This window comes from Solanum verrucosum, unplaced genomic scaffold (assembly GCF_900185275.1).
Source record: "Solanum verrucosum unplaced genomic scaffold, falcon-dt-bn FXZP01000434.1, whole genome shotgun sequence".
Lineage (NCBI taxonomy): Eukaryota > Viridiplantae > Streptophyta > Magnoliopsida > Solanales > Solanaceae > Solanum > Solanum verrucosum.
Genome location: NW_026019848.1, coordinates 527015 through 544471, shown reverse-complemented (window position 1 = coordinate 544471; position 17457 = coordinate 527015). Strand labels below are relative to the sequence as shown.

Here is a 17457-nt window from a genome sequence, read left to right as displayed (position 1 = left end):
ATTTGAATCTGGACAGACCCTTGCTTGGGTAAAAGGATTGGATCCTTCCATATAGTCATTTAATTATCTAAGAATTTGTATGTATTTCGATTCGAAATTATTCGGTTTCGGATGTTAACAAGCTAGATTGAAGATGACCGCGCGAACCCATTTAAAGATTGCCTAATAATAATTAATATAAAATAATAAATATAATATAATATAATATAATATATATAATAATAATTAATAATAATAATAATAATATATAATAATAATATATAATAATATAATAATAATAATAATAATGAATAATAATAATAATAATAATAATAATATATATAAGTAATAATCAATATAATAAATAATAATAATAATTAATAATAATAATAATAAATAATAATAATAATAATATAAAATAATAATAATAATATAATAATAATCTAATAATAATAATAATAATAATAATAATAATAATAATAATAATAATAATATAATAATATAATAATAATAATAATAATAATAAAATAATATAATAAAATAATAATAATAATAATAATAATTAATAATATAATAATAATAATAATAATAATATAAATAATAATAAATAATAATAATAAATAATAAGATAATAATAATAATATATAATAATAAATAATAATAATAATAATAATAATAATATATAATAATAATAATAATAATAAATAATAATAATAATAATAATAATAATAATAATAATAATAATAATATATAATATAATAATAATAATTAATAATAATAATATAATAATAATTAATAATATATAATAATAATATAATAATAATAATAATAATATAATAATAATATAATAATAATAATAAATAATAATAATAATATAATAATAATAATTAATTAATAATAATATAATATAATATATAATAATATAATATAATAATAATAATAATAAGAATAATAATAATAGAATAATAATAATAATAATAAGAATAATAAATAATAATAATAATAATAATAAGAATAATAATAATAATAATAAGAATAATATAATAATGAATATGAATAATAATAATAATAATAATAATAATTAATAATAATATGAATAATAAATAATAATAATATGAATAATAATAATAATAATAATAATAATAATAATAATAATGAATAATAATATGAATAATAATAATAATAATAATAATAATATGAATATGAATAATAATAATAATAATAGAATAATAATATGAATAATATAATAATATGAATAATAATAATATAAATAATAATAATAATAATAACTAATATGAATAATATAATAATAATAATAATATAATAATAATAATTATAATAATAAAATAATAATAATATGAGACAGAGAAAGTATCTTTATTAACATCATTAACATTTATTTTTATATTTCAAAAAAGATGCTAAAATATGTCACTAAATTACTTATTTGTTTAGCATGTGGGATAAAAGTTAATGACATATGAAATTACTCCAAGTCCTTATAAACACTTATTTCAAATATGCTTAGATTTATGTAATTAATCTGAATATTTATTTTCAAAAATAACATCTTTATAACTATAAATAATAATAAAAAAATAACTTACAAACTAATTAGAGTTAAATGTTTTGTCTGTTTGGTTTGGTTCTATTTGATTTTTTTTCTTTTAATACCAAATCAAATAAAAAATGATAGTTTTTATTTTCAATGCCAACCAACCAAATCAAACCACAAATCATTTTTTTTTTCGGTTTCGGTTTGACTTTAATTTCTCCCACAATTTGTTTACCCTTTTGGCATTTGGCAACTTTATTGTATCGTATTTTTTTTAAAAAATAAAAATTAAAGTGGACGAATTAGAATTACTAATTTACCCCCAAGTAATATCCATAACACAATTTATCTTTTATAGTTTCAATTTTATTAAAAAGTTAACTAACACAAACTTTTTTTTTTTTTTGAATATTTCCAATTTTATAGGAAAATATTAACTAACACATAAAAATGTGTCACACATTCATGATCCAAAACAAAGTTTGTTACAAATTATTCATACATAATCACTCCCTAGCAAAAATCCTCTTAACCATACCTTAAAATTCTCTTTTGTGTGTATATATAATGTATAAGTAATATAACTCATACCATATATATGAACCATCACCAAGAGCTCTATATATATATTTTTTAATTTTTTCCCCTATCAAATTTATAAATTAAAAATTAATAAAATTTAAAAAGGAAAAAATCATCTGTTTTATGTTTTCTTTCCTACTTGTTAATCTAACTTTTGTTATTTGTTTGTTCATAACATATTGTCCTAGAAGATTATTATTGAGGTTGTAACAAAATGGGGAAATTGGCAAAAATACCAATTATGGGATTTATGTTATTTTGTGTCTTGGCTATGGTTATAGAGGCAGAAAATATGAAATATAAAGATCCAAAACAAAAATTGGGTGTTAGAATTAAAGATTTGTTGAAAAGAATGACACTTGAAGAGAAAATTGGTCAAATGACTCAAATTGAGAGGAAAGTTGCTTCTGCTGAGGTTATGAGTAAAATATTTTATTGGTATGTTTTTGAATTTGTAATTTTATTTTATTTTTACTTTTTTGAGTTATGAATTGGTTATTATTGAAATTTTTGTCTATTTTGGTGTTTGAATATTTATGTTGGCTGCACTCTTCGAAAATGTTGACAGGTACAGTGGGTTTTTAGTGGATTGATGAATTGGTCATTCTTGAAATTTTTGTCTATTTTTGTGTTTGAAAATCTAAAAATCTATGCTGGTCGGACTCTTCAAAAAATGTCGATAGGTGTATAGTGGATTTGATGAATTGGCCATTCTTGAAATTTTTGTCTATTTTTGTGTTTGAAAATCTAAAAATCTATGCTGGTCCGACTCTTCAAAAATGTCGATAGGTGTATAGTGGATTGATGAATTGGCCATTCTTGACATTTTTGTGTTTGAAAATCTAAAAATCTATGCTGGTTCGACTCTTCAAAAATGTATGTCGATAGGTGTATAGTGGATTGATGAATTTGCCATTCTTGAAATTTTTGTACATTTGGTGTTTGAAAATCTGTATTGGTCGGACTCTTCAAAAATATGGATTTGGATCCTTTAAAATAATGCATTTTTAGAGGATTGATGAATTGGCTATTCTTGAAAAAAATATCCATTTGGTGTTTGAAAACTATGTTGTTCAGACTCTTCAAAAATGTGGATTCGGATCCTCTAAAATAGTGTATTTTTAGAGGATTAATGAATTGGTCATTCTTGAAATTTTTCTTCATTTGGTGTTTAAAACTATCTCGTTCAGTTCAGACTCTTCAAAAATGTGGACGGATGCATATTGGATCCCCTAAAATAGTGCATTTCTAAAGGATTGATTAATTGACCATTCCTGAAATTTTTTGCTCATTTGTGTTTGAAAACTACGTCGCTCGGATCGCTCTTTAAAAATGTTGACGGGTGTATGTTACGATCCTTCAAAAATAGTGCATTTTTGGAGGATCTAATACGGAATTGCGACAACATCTTTGGAGAGTGCATGGTTTGAAAAAGGCACATTTGTTATATAAAAGGCTTCAATTTTCAGCATTTTCTTGTATTTGGAAGTTCATATTTGACAACATTGTATAGTTATGTATATTCAGCTCGAACAAGTAAACAGTGAATCCGATCCACTACTTGTGTAGTAAAAACCCCTTTTATCTTCAAACTGTATTGATTTTTTCCTGCAGGGAGTCTGTTGAGTGGTGGAGGGAGTGTACCAAACCTAATGCCACAGCTGAGGATTGGGTGAATATGGTAAATGATTTTCAAAAGGGGTCTCTCTCGACTCGACTCGGTATTCCCATGATTTATGGCATTGATGCAGTTCATGGCCATAACAATGTCTACAAAGCTACAATCTTTCCTCACAATGTTGGACTTTGGTGTCACCAGGCAAGTTTCGATAAATCGCTCTTTGAAATGCAGAACGTCTTCCTTTGATGCATAGTATTAATGTGTGTTCCCGAGATACCTTTGTTCGAATTAGACTATATATAATGAAGTACATGCCATACTGTTTTTCTCGTAGTCTATGCTATCGATGCCTGAATGCTCTGGTGTATCTCTTGTAATCGCGAAGAGGGATTACATTTGATTGTTTCTTTATGATAATTGGCTTCTAAGAACTATGATGTTTTGGTTCAATCCTGAAATCCTCGCGTTTTCGTTGATAGGGGATCCTGAACTTATGAAGCGAATCGGGGCTGCAACAGCACTTGAAGTCAGAGCTACTGGAATACCATATGCTTTCTCACCATGCATTGCAGTAAGTTGATATGATTGACATTTCTAGCATATAAAGATGTTTGATATACTAATAATTTGTCTTATGGTAGGTATGTAGAAACCCGAGGTGGGGTCGTTGTTATGAAAGTTTCAGCGAAGATATTAACATTGTACGAAGCATGACAGAGATCATTCCTGGTTTACAAGGCGATTTGCCAGCTAACATGAGCAAGGGAACACCTAATGTAAACGGAAAGTATGTATCGTTGTTCTTTCATTTTCATCGAATGATCTATTATATGTCCTGTTCTTTCGATATATCTGTATTATTACTAAGAAATTCTGTCAAAGCAACCAACGCTGACAACGTTTGTATTCTGAACTATTCTATTTGTAAAGGACAAAGGTAGCAGGCTGTGCTAAGCACTTTGTGGCAGATGGTGGTACTGTGAATGGACTCGATGAAAACAACACAATAGTCGATTCAAAAGGATTATTTAGCATCCACATGCCTGCATATTACGATTCAGTCATAAAGGGTGTTGCAACAGTTATGGCATCTTACTCGAGCTTGAACGGTGAAAGGATGCATGCTAACACACATCTACTCACTGGTTTCCTAAAGAAGAGGTTGAACTTCAGGGTAAGAACGATTAGCTAAAGTTATATGCACGGACAGTCTAAAGTTATCTTTTGGTTAACGTCCATGATGGATGTATCGAAGCACATAACCACGTCTTTTGGCATGTACATTTCAGGGCTTTGTCATTTCAGATTGGGAAGGTATTAACCGGATTACTAACCCAGCCAACGCAAATTACACGTATTCAGTTGAAGCAAGTATTAATGCAGGAATTGACATGGTTAGTATATGTTGAATTTCTCAGTAGTGAATATATGAAAATGAGTTTTCGTCGTTCATGTATGTCTGTTTTGTCTACACACAGGTTATGGTACCGAATAACTACACAGATTTTATTGGCAATCTAACAATGCTAGTGAATAAAAACGTCGTTCCCATGAGCAGAATCGATGATGCTGTGAAGCGTATACTAAGGGTTAAGTTTGTCATGGGACTCTTTGAGGATCCATTGGGTGATCTTAGCTTAGCAAAACATTTGGGCAGCCCGGTACAATATATGCTTATGTTTCGATTCGTTAGGATATTTCTGTTTTCGTGTTAGAATTATTATGATTGAACATATTTGTACAGGAACATAGAGAAATTGCAAGGGAAGCAGTAAGGAAATCACTTGTGCTTTTGAAGAATGGCAAGACAGCTGAGCAACCATTAGTTCCCCTTCCGAAAAAGGCGGCAAAGATACTTGTAGCTGGAACTCATGCAGACAATTTGGGTTACCAGTGTGGAGGCTGGACAATAACATGGCAGGGTGTTCCTCACAGTAACCTTACAGTCGGTATGTTCTGTTCTTATTCTGTCGTTTCCACTAGAGTACTACCGAATCCTTCATTTTTCTTGACGTGCTAGCGTCAATCCCTTATGATACACTAGATTCTGCTCGGTTATTGATTGAACGAGTATAACGTGTCTCATACTAGATTTCTTGAAAATTCTCTTCTGATTCAAAATCGTTGTATAACGTGTCTCATACTAGATACATAAGCCTATCTATTTTACATTGGATAAGATGCACCATATCTACTGTCTGCTCTCCGCTCCTATTAGTCCATAAGTAAGTACTGTGATGAAGCTGTTGTTGCTCACCTGACACGATCATACGAGGTCTTGGGTGAACAAGAATTGGGGATATGAAACGGGGAATGGCTGAGATGTTCAGTCGACTCCCTCTTCCTTTGTGAGGGTCCCGACCCCTACGAGTGAGACCAGTTTTAGCAATACATCTGCATCAATAGTGAACTCAAACTGATGCATCTCGAAATCTTACAGGAACAACTGTCTTAGATGCTATCAAGAAAACAGTTGATCCTGCAACACAAGTAGTATTCAACGAGGAGCCAGACACTAACTTTGTGCAATCGAGCAAATTCGACTATGCTGTCGTAGTTGTTGGTGAAAATACATATGCTGAAGTGTATGGCGATAGCTCAAACCTCACAATACCTGATCCAGGTCTAGCATTATACAAAACGTTTGCGGGGCAGTGAAATGTGTTGTAGTCATCATCTCTGGACGTCCTGTTGTGATCGAGCCATACGTTGAGAAAATGGATGCAATTGTGGCTGCTTGGCTTCCAGGAACTGAAGGACAAGGTGTTGCTGATGTTCTGTTTGGTGACTATGGGTTCACTGGTAAACTCGCGCGTACTTGGTTCAAGAGAGTCGATCAACTCCCAATGAACGTTGGCGATCCACACTATGATCCTTTGTTCCCCTTCGGATTCGGAATCACAACTCAAGCAGTGAAAGGAAACTAGAAAAACATGATTCAAGTGAAGTAATTTTTGTGTAAGAAAAGCTTCATAATATATAGTTTTGATTGCTCCTGGTAGACTATCAAGCAAAAGATGAAAAAATAAAGTAAATTTATCTTGTTATTTTCTTATCCATTTTGTTGTAAATATATTGCTTGAGGTTCATATATAAATAATATGGCTACCCAATATGTTTGTTTTTGTATACATGTTGATCCAATTTGTATGCTTTTGGTAATCTTGTTGTTAAAGTAATGTATATGTCAACTTTGCGAGTTAGAGTCTATATACACACTTTCCATCTAATCAATCTCGAGCACGTATGCCCTTTATATGACATTCTTATTTTGGAGTGTTTCAAAATGTTTGATACGAATACATTTCTATCAACATACAACTTTTATAGTAATTGCATTAGACAAAGCTTCATTCCAATTTGTTTGACATTCTTATTTCGGGGTGTTTCAAAATGTTTGATACGAATAAAATTATGTCTATATATACCTTTTATATAACATTCGAGATTTTTGAAATCATCAAACTAGTAATGGATAATTTCAAATATATCTCTTAGGTTTCACTTCTTAACACTAACCTGCCTTGACTCGGCCTCTCCTGGCTCTTCCACTATATGTATGCTCCCCGGGGCAGGCTTACCATGCTTCGCACCAAAGTCATAATTGGCCGAAAATATCATTGTTTATATTTCACTCTATATTTTAACCTTAGTTAGTTTTCTTTAATCATATAACTACAGACTCAATTAAAAGAGAACCAATTCGACTCGACTCAATTTTTAAAATATGTATTATTTGTTACAATGCATTATCTAATTTGTACCAATCCCTCGAATTACCCCTGCAAAGACAAAGAGTTTAGTCAAACTTTTATCAACCAAAACCAATTTTAAGTACTATTAACTTTTGGGGTCGTCTGATACGCGAGATAGGATAAGTAAGGATATTTCATGAGATTATTTTATCACACCTTCTATATTATACTAGACATCGGAGCCCGTGCTAGCACGGCCCAATATGTATCATTTTTTGTTTCAATTTATGTGACAAAGACAAAATTAAAGAGTTAATCAAACTTTAATAAATAGTTTAAATTTTTAATTATTGTTAACTATGGTAAAAAAAAAATTATTTCTTTTAATATTTTAAATTGCTAATTATTGTTGTATGATTTGTAATATCTTTTACGCAATTTTGAAATAATAAACGTTATTTCTTCTTTCTCAATTTATGTGGTACTAAAAAAATTTCAAGATTCAATCAATTTTTTTTGTCTTTAACATATTCTACTGTTAATTACTGTAAATTTTGTACTTTCTAAGTAATTTTCAAATAATATATATTATTTCATTTGTCCAATATGTGTCACCGATAAAATTTGAAGAGTTAATCAAATCTTTTACATATTTTTATATCTTTTGAATATTTAAGTAAATAATTATTGTGATTTATAATATTTTATACAATTATTTTTAAAAAAATGAAACAACAAACAAAACGAATTCATCATAGGAAAATTACCAAAGCATCCTTGAATACATCAATAATGGGTCCCACTTTTTGTTTAAAAAAATATGCATATTGGGAGGATATTTTTGTCCAAAGTGGAAATAGAATAAGTATAAAGGATTAAAGTCTTTTAAAATTTTAAATTGTTAATTCTTATTGTATGATTTATAATACTTTTACGCTATTTTCAAATAATAGAGGTCATTTCTTCTTTCTCAATGTATGTAGTACTAAAAAAAATTTGAGATTCAATCAATTTTTTTTTCTTTGAAATATTTATAGCTGTTAATTACTGTAATTTATAGTACTTTCTAAGAAATTTTCAAATAATATATATTATTTCATTTGTCCCAATTTATGTATCACCAGTAAAATTTGAAGAGTCAATCAGATCTTTTATATATTTTTATATCTTTTAAATATTTAAGTAATTAATTATCGTGATTCATAATATTTTATACAATTATTTAGTATAGTAAAATAAATTTAAAAGAAACAAACGAAACAAACAAAACAAATTCATCATAGGAAATTACCAAAGCATCCTTCAATACATCAATAATGGGTCCGACTTTTTGTTTTTAAGAAATTGCACATTCGAAGGATATTTTTGTCCAAAGTGAAAATATTGTGTAAAAAATGTGTATTTATTGTGATTTTGAATGTTTTGTGGGGTAATAGAACGCACGCAAAGTTAAGGTGTCTTTTTGAAAATCTGGGACAACTTCAATTATCACTTAATGTTTTTTCTCAAAACCTAATTTACTTTCGTAAACTATGTGTCAGATCAAAATAAGATTAACAAATTCAAAAGGAATGAGTAATAAATAGCTCATACAATGACATATTTATTATTTAAAAGAAGTACTCCTTTTGATTGAAAGCTAACAAGATAGTTACAATGTAACTAAATACTATAAAAATCTTTGCATTGTGGCTTATTATATATAGATAGATATAGTAATCTCATCATTTTAATACAAATGAAAGGATAAAACAATCTCGGAATTAGTTAAATATGAAATAAAGTAATCTCAACTTTATCTCGAAATTATTTTCTTTATCCCACGTACTAAACAAACCCTCAGAGTTCTAATTTACCAGTGTTGTTCTTCAAATTTTTGATTGCTTATATTACATTACAGCAAACAATTGTCACAATTGCCGTCTTAGCTCAGTGGTAGAGCGCGTGGCTTTTAACCACGTGGTCGTGGGTTCTCGATCCCCACAGACAGCGATTTAATTAATTTTTTATTTTTTTTGTAAGTAATTTTTTATTTTTTGCAAAACCAACTCAACATTTTACACAAAAACAAAACAAAGTGAGGTCAACATATAGTATTTATTTATAAAATTAAAATATTAACTTAAGCAAACATTGTTATTTTCGATGAATTAATCCCCTTTAGCATTAAGTATTGAATTTACATATAAGTCGTTATGAATTTGAGGTACCATTTCAAGAATAATGTTTTTAGCTAACTATGCACTTATGCTAATGTCAAATTATACAACTTTCAATATATCACTCAAATAGTATAAGACAAATCTAGGATTTAAATATTATAAGTTTTAAGTTTCGAAATTATATCACAATTTATTCGATTTAATTTAATTGAAATCTATTTATTTCATAAAATTTTAACACATATAGCTAGTGTACTAAATAAGGGTTCAGATGAATATCGTAACTTTTGCTAGACTTTGTATTTATATCAAAAAATTCATTAAACGTATAAGAACATTTAATTATGAACCGAGTAACTAAGATGAATTATGAGTTAAATAACAAATTCCAAATCCACAAATTATTTTAAATTCTGACTCAGTCTCTCGACTCGATCACTCCTCTAGCTCTAAGGGCTTAAAGTATTTTCTGTCAATAAGATAAGTGCCAATGCTGAGACGAACTGCCCACACGTCCATAGGCTTCCTTGACACTATCCTGCATTACATTAATTCAATTTTATTTAGTATAAACTTACATGTATAAAGTTTAGTTTTTTTTTTTTTTCACTCATATAATTTGAGCTAAATACCATAGCTTATATCGAACATAATGTGTTTAGTCTAAACGAAAAAATAATTTTCAATTAGCATCAAGAGTAAGTTTTTGGGTTGAGTTAGTCAGCCTCTAGGTTCATTTCTTTATCATGGTATCAGAGTCAGGTTCACCTAATTCAATATTTTCGATGGTTGATCTACTGTATAATATTATTCATGCTTCAAATGTCCAATCTTAGACGTGCAAAGAACCAAGGAGTGTTGTTGTCCCATGTCAATGGGTCCAAAGGTCCTTAATTTCCTTTTATGATATTGAACAAGGTTCATTACTTTATCATAGTATATAATATGAAACGACTTTTTAATTCACCAAAAACTTAACATATTTCGCACAATCATCGTGGCAATTAAAGATGATCTAATAGTATAACACACAAAGCAGGATAATAATATTTTATACACATTGTAAAAACTCGTATATTATCAATGTATATAAGAAAAATCCGCAAAAAAATAGAAAGAGAATAAAATTGAGCGCACACCTGCCAACATCACCAGGTTTGACCAAGCCGACATTGGGTCTAAGACAAGGCACAGAGGCTGCAGTTTTGAGCAACTTAGGAGACTCAATTACTATAATTGGTGACCCAATTTCAAGTTTTTGTGAGCCTCCATTTGTGTTTAACTCACATTTGGTGATTAAATTGAGGGGTAATTGTGTTGAACCATAGCTAAATCTTGATGAACTTTGGCATTTGGGAATGGAGGTGAAAGAAACTAGTGCCATTGTGGAAGTAAAATGAAAAAAAAAAGGTGTATGGTTCTAAGTTCTAAACTTCAAGATTATGTTTTTGTGGTTCTAGGTAGAGTACAAGTGTTTTATGCATGGGGTACTACTTAGAGTACGTGGGGCCCGTGCGTGTGAAAAGAAAAAATGGTTAGAAAAAAGACCTAGGAAAATTTGGGAGATTTGATTTTGTAATCCTTTACAAATTTGATTTTTAATTTTATGTTCTTTTTACAAGAGATTTTCATTTTTACACAAGTGATCTGAAAATGTTGATTTCTTGTGTTTGATTAGCAAGTGATTATAAGAGATTATTTCCACCGAAAATTTCCATGATTGGATAAAAGTGACCTTTGAATTCACTAGTTCGAATAATTGAAATTCGTGTCATATAAAATTTTACTTTAAGAAAAAAACGTTCCTACTAAAATTTTGTGTATCAATTTTTATGTTCAACAAGTGTTTACTAACTAAAAACTTCCATGTGTTAATACGTTGCTTTTTTTTTCAGCCTTTGTCATCTGTTGCGTTACGCTTCAATTTTAAGTAGGTTGAGATGAAATACATAATTTTACATTGTTCATAAATAAGATTACTAAAAAATTTCTATATTTTCTAAAGATATATAAATGTTTGACAAGAATAAAGAATGTCATAACGAGGGTTATAACTGAAGCAGGTGATCTCCCACATAAGAATTTCAAATTCGAAACTTGCTGCATTCATTCTAGTTGGCCTTAATCGATTAGCAATTGTTAATGATTCAATTATCAATTTAACCAATAAAACTTGAAAGCTGATACTCTCTCTGTCCACAATTGTTTGTCAGGGTAAGGTCATGCACATCCCTCAAGGAAAATTTAATACAATGTGTAATTTGACTAATATAACCCTACTATATCAAGAATATCAAAAGTCCACATAACTTTTCAATTGAACTACACAATCATTAAGGGCAGAATTGGAAAACAGTGACTAATTATTTCTTGATTGTTTAAATTGACAATTAATCTTGGACATCTATTTATTAGTATACCTGCCAAACAATTGTGGACGGAGGGAGTAAAAAAGATTGAAAAAAATCATTAACCAAACTAATAAGACAAAACAACATAAACACAAAACAGATTTCCAAATTCCAACCAATTGATTGATAACTCAATCTCGATAAATTAATAATACTTTTTCGATTCAAGTTAATAAGTTAAGTCGAAAAAATCCTAACAACATTATTATTCAAAGAACTATTCTAGGGGTTTCACGGGTTGGTTATTGGTCAAAACCAAAACTAAACAAACTTAATCGGTTTTAAAATTATTAAAACCAAACCAAACCAAATATAATATACATTTATTGGTTTGGTTGTTTTCGGTTTTGGTTTGGTTTGGTTCGGTTATTAACCATACATAAAAATTAAAAAAACAATTCATTCAAAACGTGAAAAAAGTGACAACAATCCATTCAAACGAAAAAATAGTTAAAATGACTGGCATTACAGAACTTTGGATCATTGAATTTACTGAATAAAACTTCAAAATTCACTATTTTGGCATAGAAGGAAGAGACTATGACATTTTCAGTCCCACAATGAATTTCTATAGACACTCATATACATGAAACTAATAAGAAAAATGTTCTCACCTTGGACATATTTTCTTTCACAAATAAATTATAAATAAATTTTGATGAAACATATATAAAATCTTTAAAATTGTTTATGAATATAATATATTATGTATGTATAATAATAAAATTTATGTATATAACTTGTTGGTTCGGTTCGGTTATTTTTTCGATTTTTTTTTAACAAAATCATAACCAAACCAATGACTATCGATTCTTAACAATCTAAAACCAAACCAAACCAAAACCCAAATTAAATCGGTTTATTTAATCGGTTTGATTTGATTTTTCGGTTTGGATCGATTTTTATCCAAACCATGAACACCCCTAAACTACTCCATTAAAAATTTCCAATCCACATTTTTGCATTTATCATTTTCACAAAGATATTACAACAATATATAGCAAAAAATAGAAAAATAAAACTTTTTGCTACTTCTTTTTGCAATTATATTTACAAATCATATCATTGAAATACCCCTTTCTCTAACCCAAAAAGGGCAAAAAAATGATTTCAAAAAAATAATCAATGCCCTCTTTCTTTTTCATTTATTTAGTCCAAAAAATTCATATAATTAATTTGTAAATTCCATTAAAAAAAAATTATCTTTTTTGAAAAATAATATTTTTTTCTTACCCCTTTTATTCTTCTTTTATCTGTGATGAGTTTCTCCAAAATCCACCTTCATAAAACCGACCCCACATCTCCGTTTCCGATTCCGCCGACGCTGGCTTTCCGCCGCCGTTGCCGCCGACGGCATTGACATTTTCCGACTCTTTCCCGTCGCCGGCAGCGGTAACTTGGCAGCATTTGGATTCATTCTTCTTATTATTGCTATTATTCAAAAGCCTTTTCTGTTTATTTTTCCTCAACATTTTCCGGCACAATCCCGTCGGAACTTTATACACCGCCAGTATGAGAAAATGCATCATCGCACACGGAAGACAACAGCACACCGTCGCGCATTCCGCCGCCGTTCTTCCGGCGACTTCGCCTTTCCGTTTACGAAAAGTTTCGCAGTGATTCATCGTCGTCGTCGGCGTCGTAGTTTTTGTTCGTAACAACGGTTGTCGACGGTGCACCGTCGATGACCCTGTTGGCCCTGTCATCGCCGGCGATTTCATTTTGACCGGAAAAAAACAGGGTCAAAATTAATTTGTACAGGCTAATTCATTTTTGAAAAAGAACAAGAAATTGTGAAAAGGGGGAATTTAAAGAAGAAGAATTCAAGAAAGGAACAAATAAATTAAGAAAAAAAGGGATTATGAATTATGAATTTCTAGAGAAATAAACAAAATTAAAGAGGAAACATGAAAATCTCTCTAAGAGAGAGAGAGGTGGTAGTTGAAGAGGAAATTGGAAAAATGGAGTAAAAAATTTTTGAAAAAAAAAAGAAATTAAAGTTTGTTTGGCCTTGAAAATTGTGAATTTGAAAAATATATTTTTTATTTTTAAAGTGAAAAAAATATTTAAAAATTAGAGTTATATTTGATAATGAATTTAAATTTGAGTTGTTTTGAATTTTTGTAAGTGATTTTAGATGTCTATTTGTTATATATTTATTTGTGGGGGGCAATTTTTGTAAAATTAGATAAGAAATTTATTATATACTTTTTTTTTCATTATTATTATACTACATGAATTATATGTTTTATACTACATACTGGTATTATTTAGAAAGTCAAAAAAGTTCCAAAATAATTTTTATAAATATATTCTTAACTTATAGAAAGTTTTAATTTTGAGTATATGTAATCCTTAATGTTTAAATATATAAAAAGTCTTTCCAAGAAGTTGTCTTGCCTCAATGTTTATTTAAAGGAAAAATTGTGTATAGCAAACTATTAATTCAAAATATATGTTATAGCTATAGTTCCATTTAAATCTAATTCGTAGCAAACACATTGTCATTCGCCTTTCTCCCCTGAATCTCGCTCGCCACTCTCTGAAATCTCGCTCACCTCTCTCACTTTATACAAACACGATGTATAAATTGTGCTTGTGTTTGTGTTTGTATAAAGTGAGAAAGAATTGTATATACAAATACATATGTTTTCGTTCTATACACTTATAATTATACAAATATAAATCTTCCCCAGCCCAATTCTATTTTGCCTTTCTCTCTTTCTCGCTTTATACAAACACATATTATAAAAATTACAATGAATAATCTGTGTTTGTATAAAGCGCCCGCGCGAGAGAGAGAGATTTGATATAGCAATGTTTTAATTCGATTCAATTGTATACAATTCAAATATTATGCAGCTATACAAACACAATCATTGATGCATAGACATAGTATACAATTATCTAACCATATACATATACAATCGCTGCGATTTTATACATACGAGATGCCTGCGAATAAGATACATCTGATTTATACAAATCAGATAAGCGCAAACAGCAAAACTGTAGCTATAGAACACTAATATGATTTTTATGTTTGTTATTTCTAAAATTTGCTCTTATTTAAATAAGGGAAAAGATCTGTTATATCCCTCAACTTTGTTATTTAGAGATGATATAACTATCGGTACAAAAATGGCTCATATATACCCATATTGTTACACAAATGACTCATATATACCATTTTCCTCTGACGGAAGTGAAAAAAAAGTAGTTTTAAAATTAATTTTTAACATTTTTTTAAAAAAAAGGACAAATATACCTCCAAACTATCATATTTTACCGTTATACTTTAAGGTTATATATACCTTACCGTCAATATTTTGGATTGTGTATATCCTTGAAGCTAACAGATGGACACGTGGCTTCATCTAAATGATTTACCCGATTTTATTTATTTTTTTACCCAAAAATTAAAAATTCACCCAACCCACAACCAAAATGGGTGGTGCCAAAATCCACTCTTCATTGTCATAAAAAACCATCCCTCTATTCTTCTTAACTCACCATGACCAAGGAATCAAGAACTCATCTTTCAAGAAAGAAGTTGACATGTTCGCTAAAACTACTCTCTTGTTCACTTTCACTTCAAACTTTGTATCTTCGTCATTTCATCCAACTTCAACATGTAACATCCCTGCAAGTTGTGTCAATCTCGTGTCTTTCGAATTCTTTAAATTTGTAGACTTCATGCTTGCTGACAAAAAAAAAACTTCAACTTCATTTAGCAAGTAGGAATTGATAACGTTCAAATATACTTCTTGAAAAGAAATATAAACGATCGTATGCAATATATTTACCCAACTATGAGTCGGGGTCGATCCCACAGAGAATATGAAAGAATATTGTCAATAGAAAATATTTAACTCGATAGTCGTTATATAAAAATGGGGGGATTTAAATTGAAATAAAATAAAAACAATAAAAAGATAACTTTGAACTAAGTATTTATTTATATTCAGATTATTAAAAGTAACTAGGAATGTATTCCCCATAAGCTCATAACGCAGTAATCCTAATAATAGTAATCATTTTCTAGTGTATTACATGCAAAGTGATAAGTTAGGTATCTCTAAATCCTTGGTCCGGCATCTAGAGAATTTCACCCCGCACCTTGGTCTGGCTACGTGTGTATAATTTACTAACCCTTACCTTTACCTCATATTAGACATCATAATCGATGTTTGGCTTAGTTATTACTTCGCACCAATCGACACTAGCCTATTAGATAGTATCACACTAAATCTATGTTGATAATTCTTTTCTTATTGATTACCTCCTTGGTCCGGCAAGTAGCAACAAGGCGAGTTCTAACGTTGGCTAGCGTTAAAAAGACTTCTAGACGAAAGAATTATCAATGCATGCTTCAACACTATTCAAGAATTACTTAGTTATTATTCATACTTTGTTAATCGCTTATGGTTCCCACAACCCTAGTTATGAAAGTTAGCTACTCATTATCTCAAGAATACAATCAAAATTTATTAAAATAAATATGCTTGTGTTAATCATAAAAAGTTAAGAATAATAGCTAAACTATCTTTTATTAATCACGAATATAAATAAATAAAAAAAGAGAAGAAAGAATAAACCACAATTATCTGGCCTTCACGGCGGCTTTTCCAAAGTTTCTAAGCTAGAAGAAAATTTATATGGTGTTTTGTATCTTGGTTCTTGGCCTCCTCCCCAAATAATTATTTATGTGCACTATTTATAGATGTAGGAAACCCTAAATAAAGTAATTGAGTCCAAATTAAATTGGGAATCCAAAACCAAAAGGAATTGGATTCCTTTTATTTTTCCGCCGTGTGAATCATGGTGCTGCCGCCTCAACATATTTCTTCACTATTCACTTGCTGCCACGTGGCAGCAGCAAACATCAAAATTGAAATTCCTTAATTGCAGCCGTCATTCTCATGTATATATAAATATATTATTTTATTCAATTTAATTCATTAAGTTGTTTGCTTAATTTCCTTCTTCAACCTTTCATCTTTAATTTGTTTTAGCTCCAAACTTCTTCATTTTTCCACCAATTTAATCCTACAAATAAAATGCGCAATTTAGCACAATTTATAAAATTCATGCTCAAAAAGGACAAATATAAATAATAAATGTGAGAAAATAATGATTAAAAATATGTATTTTTAGCCTCACATCAGGAATCTAGATTATTGAGTGTTTTGTACATCATTTATTTCAAGAATATTTTCAACCCCTTTCAATAATAACAAATTGATTTGAACTTGAAATTTTCTATTTGATTGTAGACCCACTTTAAAGCTTGAAGCTTTGTCCATCAATGGTGGTAGTATTTTATCAACCCCTTTCAATAACAATAAATCAATTTGAGTTTGAAATTTTGATTCGATTGTAGACTCATTTTTAAGCTTGAAGCTTTGTCCATCAATGGTGATATTGTTTCCAACCCCTTTCAACATAATAA

The 17457-nt window shown here is 29.2% G+C and overlaps 3 protein-coding genes, 1 non-coding gene and 1 pseudogene across 4 annotated transcripts in view; 2 read left to right on the top strand and 3 right to left on the bottom strand.

Annotated features, from left to right (window-relative positions):
* The window catches only part of LOC125817462 (protein ETHYLENE INSENSITIVE 3-like), a 124142-nt gene extending 110589 nt beyond the window's left edge, over window positions 1-13553 (bottom strand). Inside the window, exon 1 of the mRNA XM_049497000.1 lies at window positions 13543-13553. The gene's annotated coding sequence lies outside the window, so the exon portion shown is untranslated. The remainder of the gene's footprint in view (window positions 1-13542) is intronic.
* LOC125817860 (uncharacterized) lies at window positions 2289-6688 on the top strand (annotated as a pseudogene).
* TRNAK-UUU (transfer RNA lysine (anticodon UUU)) lies at window positions 9351-9424 on the top strand. The gene has a single exon. It is a non-coding gene; the product is annotated as a tRNA-Lys (tRNA).
* Window positions 9932-11003, bottom strand: LOC125817667 (protein CHLORORESPIRATORY REDUCTION 42, chloroplastic). The gene is made up of 2 exons (XM_049497227.1): window positions 10734-11003; window positions 9932-10132 (listed from the first exon to the last, which is right to left on the bottom strand). The coding sequence occupies exons 1-2, from the start codon at window positions 10976-10978 to the stop codon at window positions 10030-10032; spliced, it is 348 nt and encodes a 115-aa protein (XP_049353184.1). The 5' UTR covers window positions 10979-11003; the 3' UTR covers window positions 9932-10029.
* Window positions 13244-13726, bottom strand: LOC125817849 (uncharacterized). Its single transcript, XM_049497361.1, has one exon. The coding sequence runs from the start codon at window positions 13724-13726 to the stop codon at window positions 13244-13246; it is 483 nt and encodes a 160-aa protein (XP_049353318.1).
* Window positions 13727-17457: the final 3731 nt, after the last annotated feature.

Coding starts and splice junctions, on each gene's coding strand:
- LOC125817849 (XM_049497361.1), bottom strand. CDS start 13,726: ATGAAATCGCCGGCGATGACAGGGCCAACAGGGTCATCGACGGTGCAC.
- LOC125817667 (XM_049497227.1), bottom strand. CDS start 10,978: ATGGCACTAGTTTCTTTCACCTCCATTCCCAAATGCCAAAGTTCATCA. Junction 10,133..10,733: donor AAACCTGGTGATGTTGGCAG/GTGTGCGCTCAA, acceptor AATGTAATGCAG/GATAGTGTCAAGGAAGCCTA.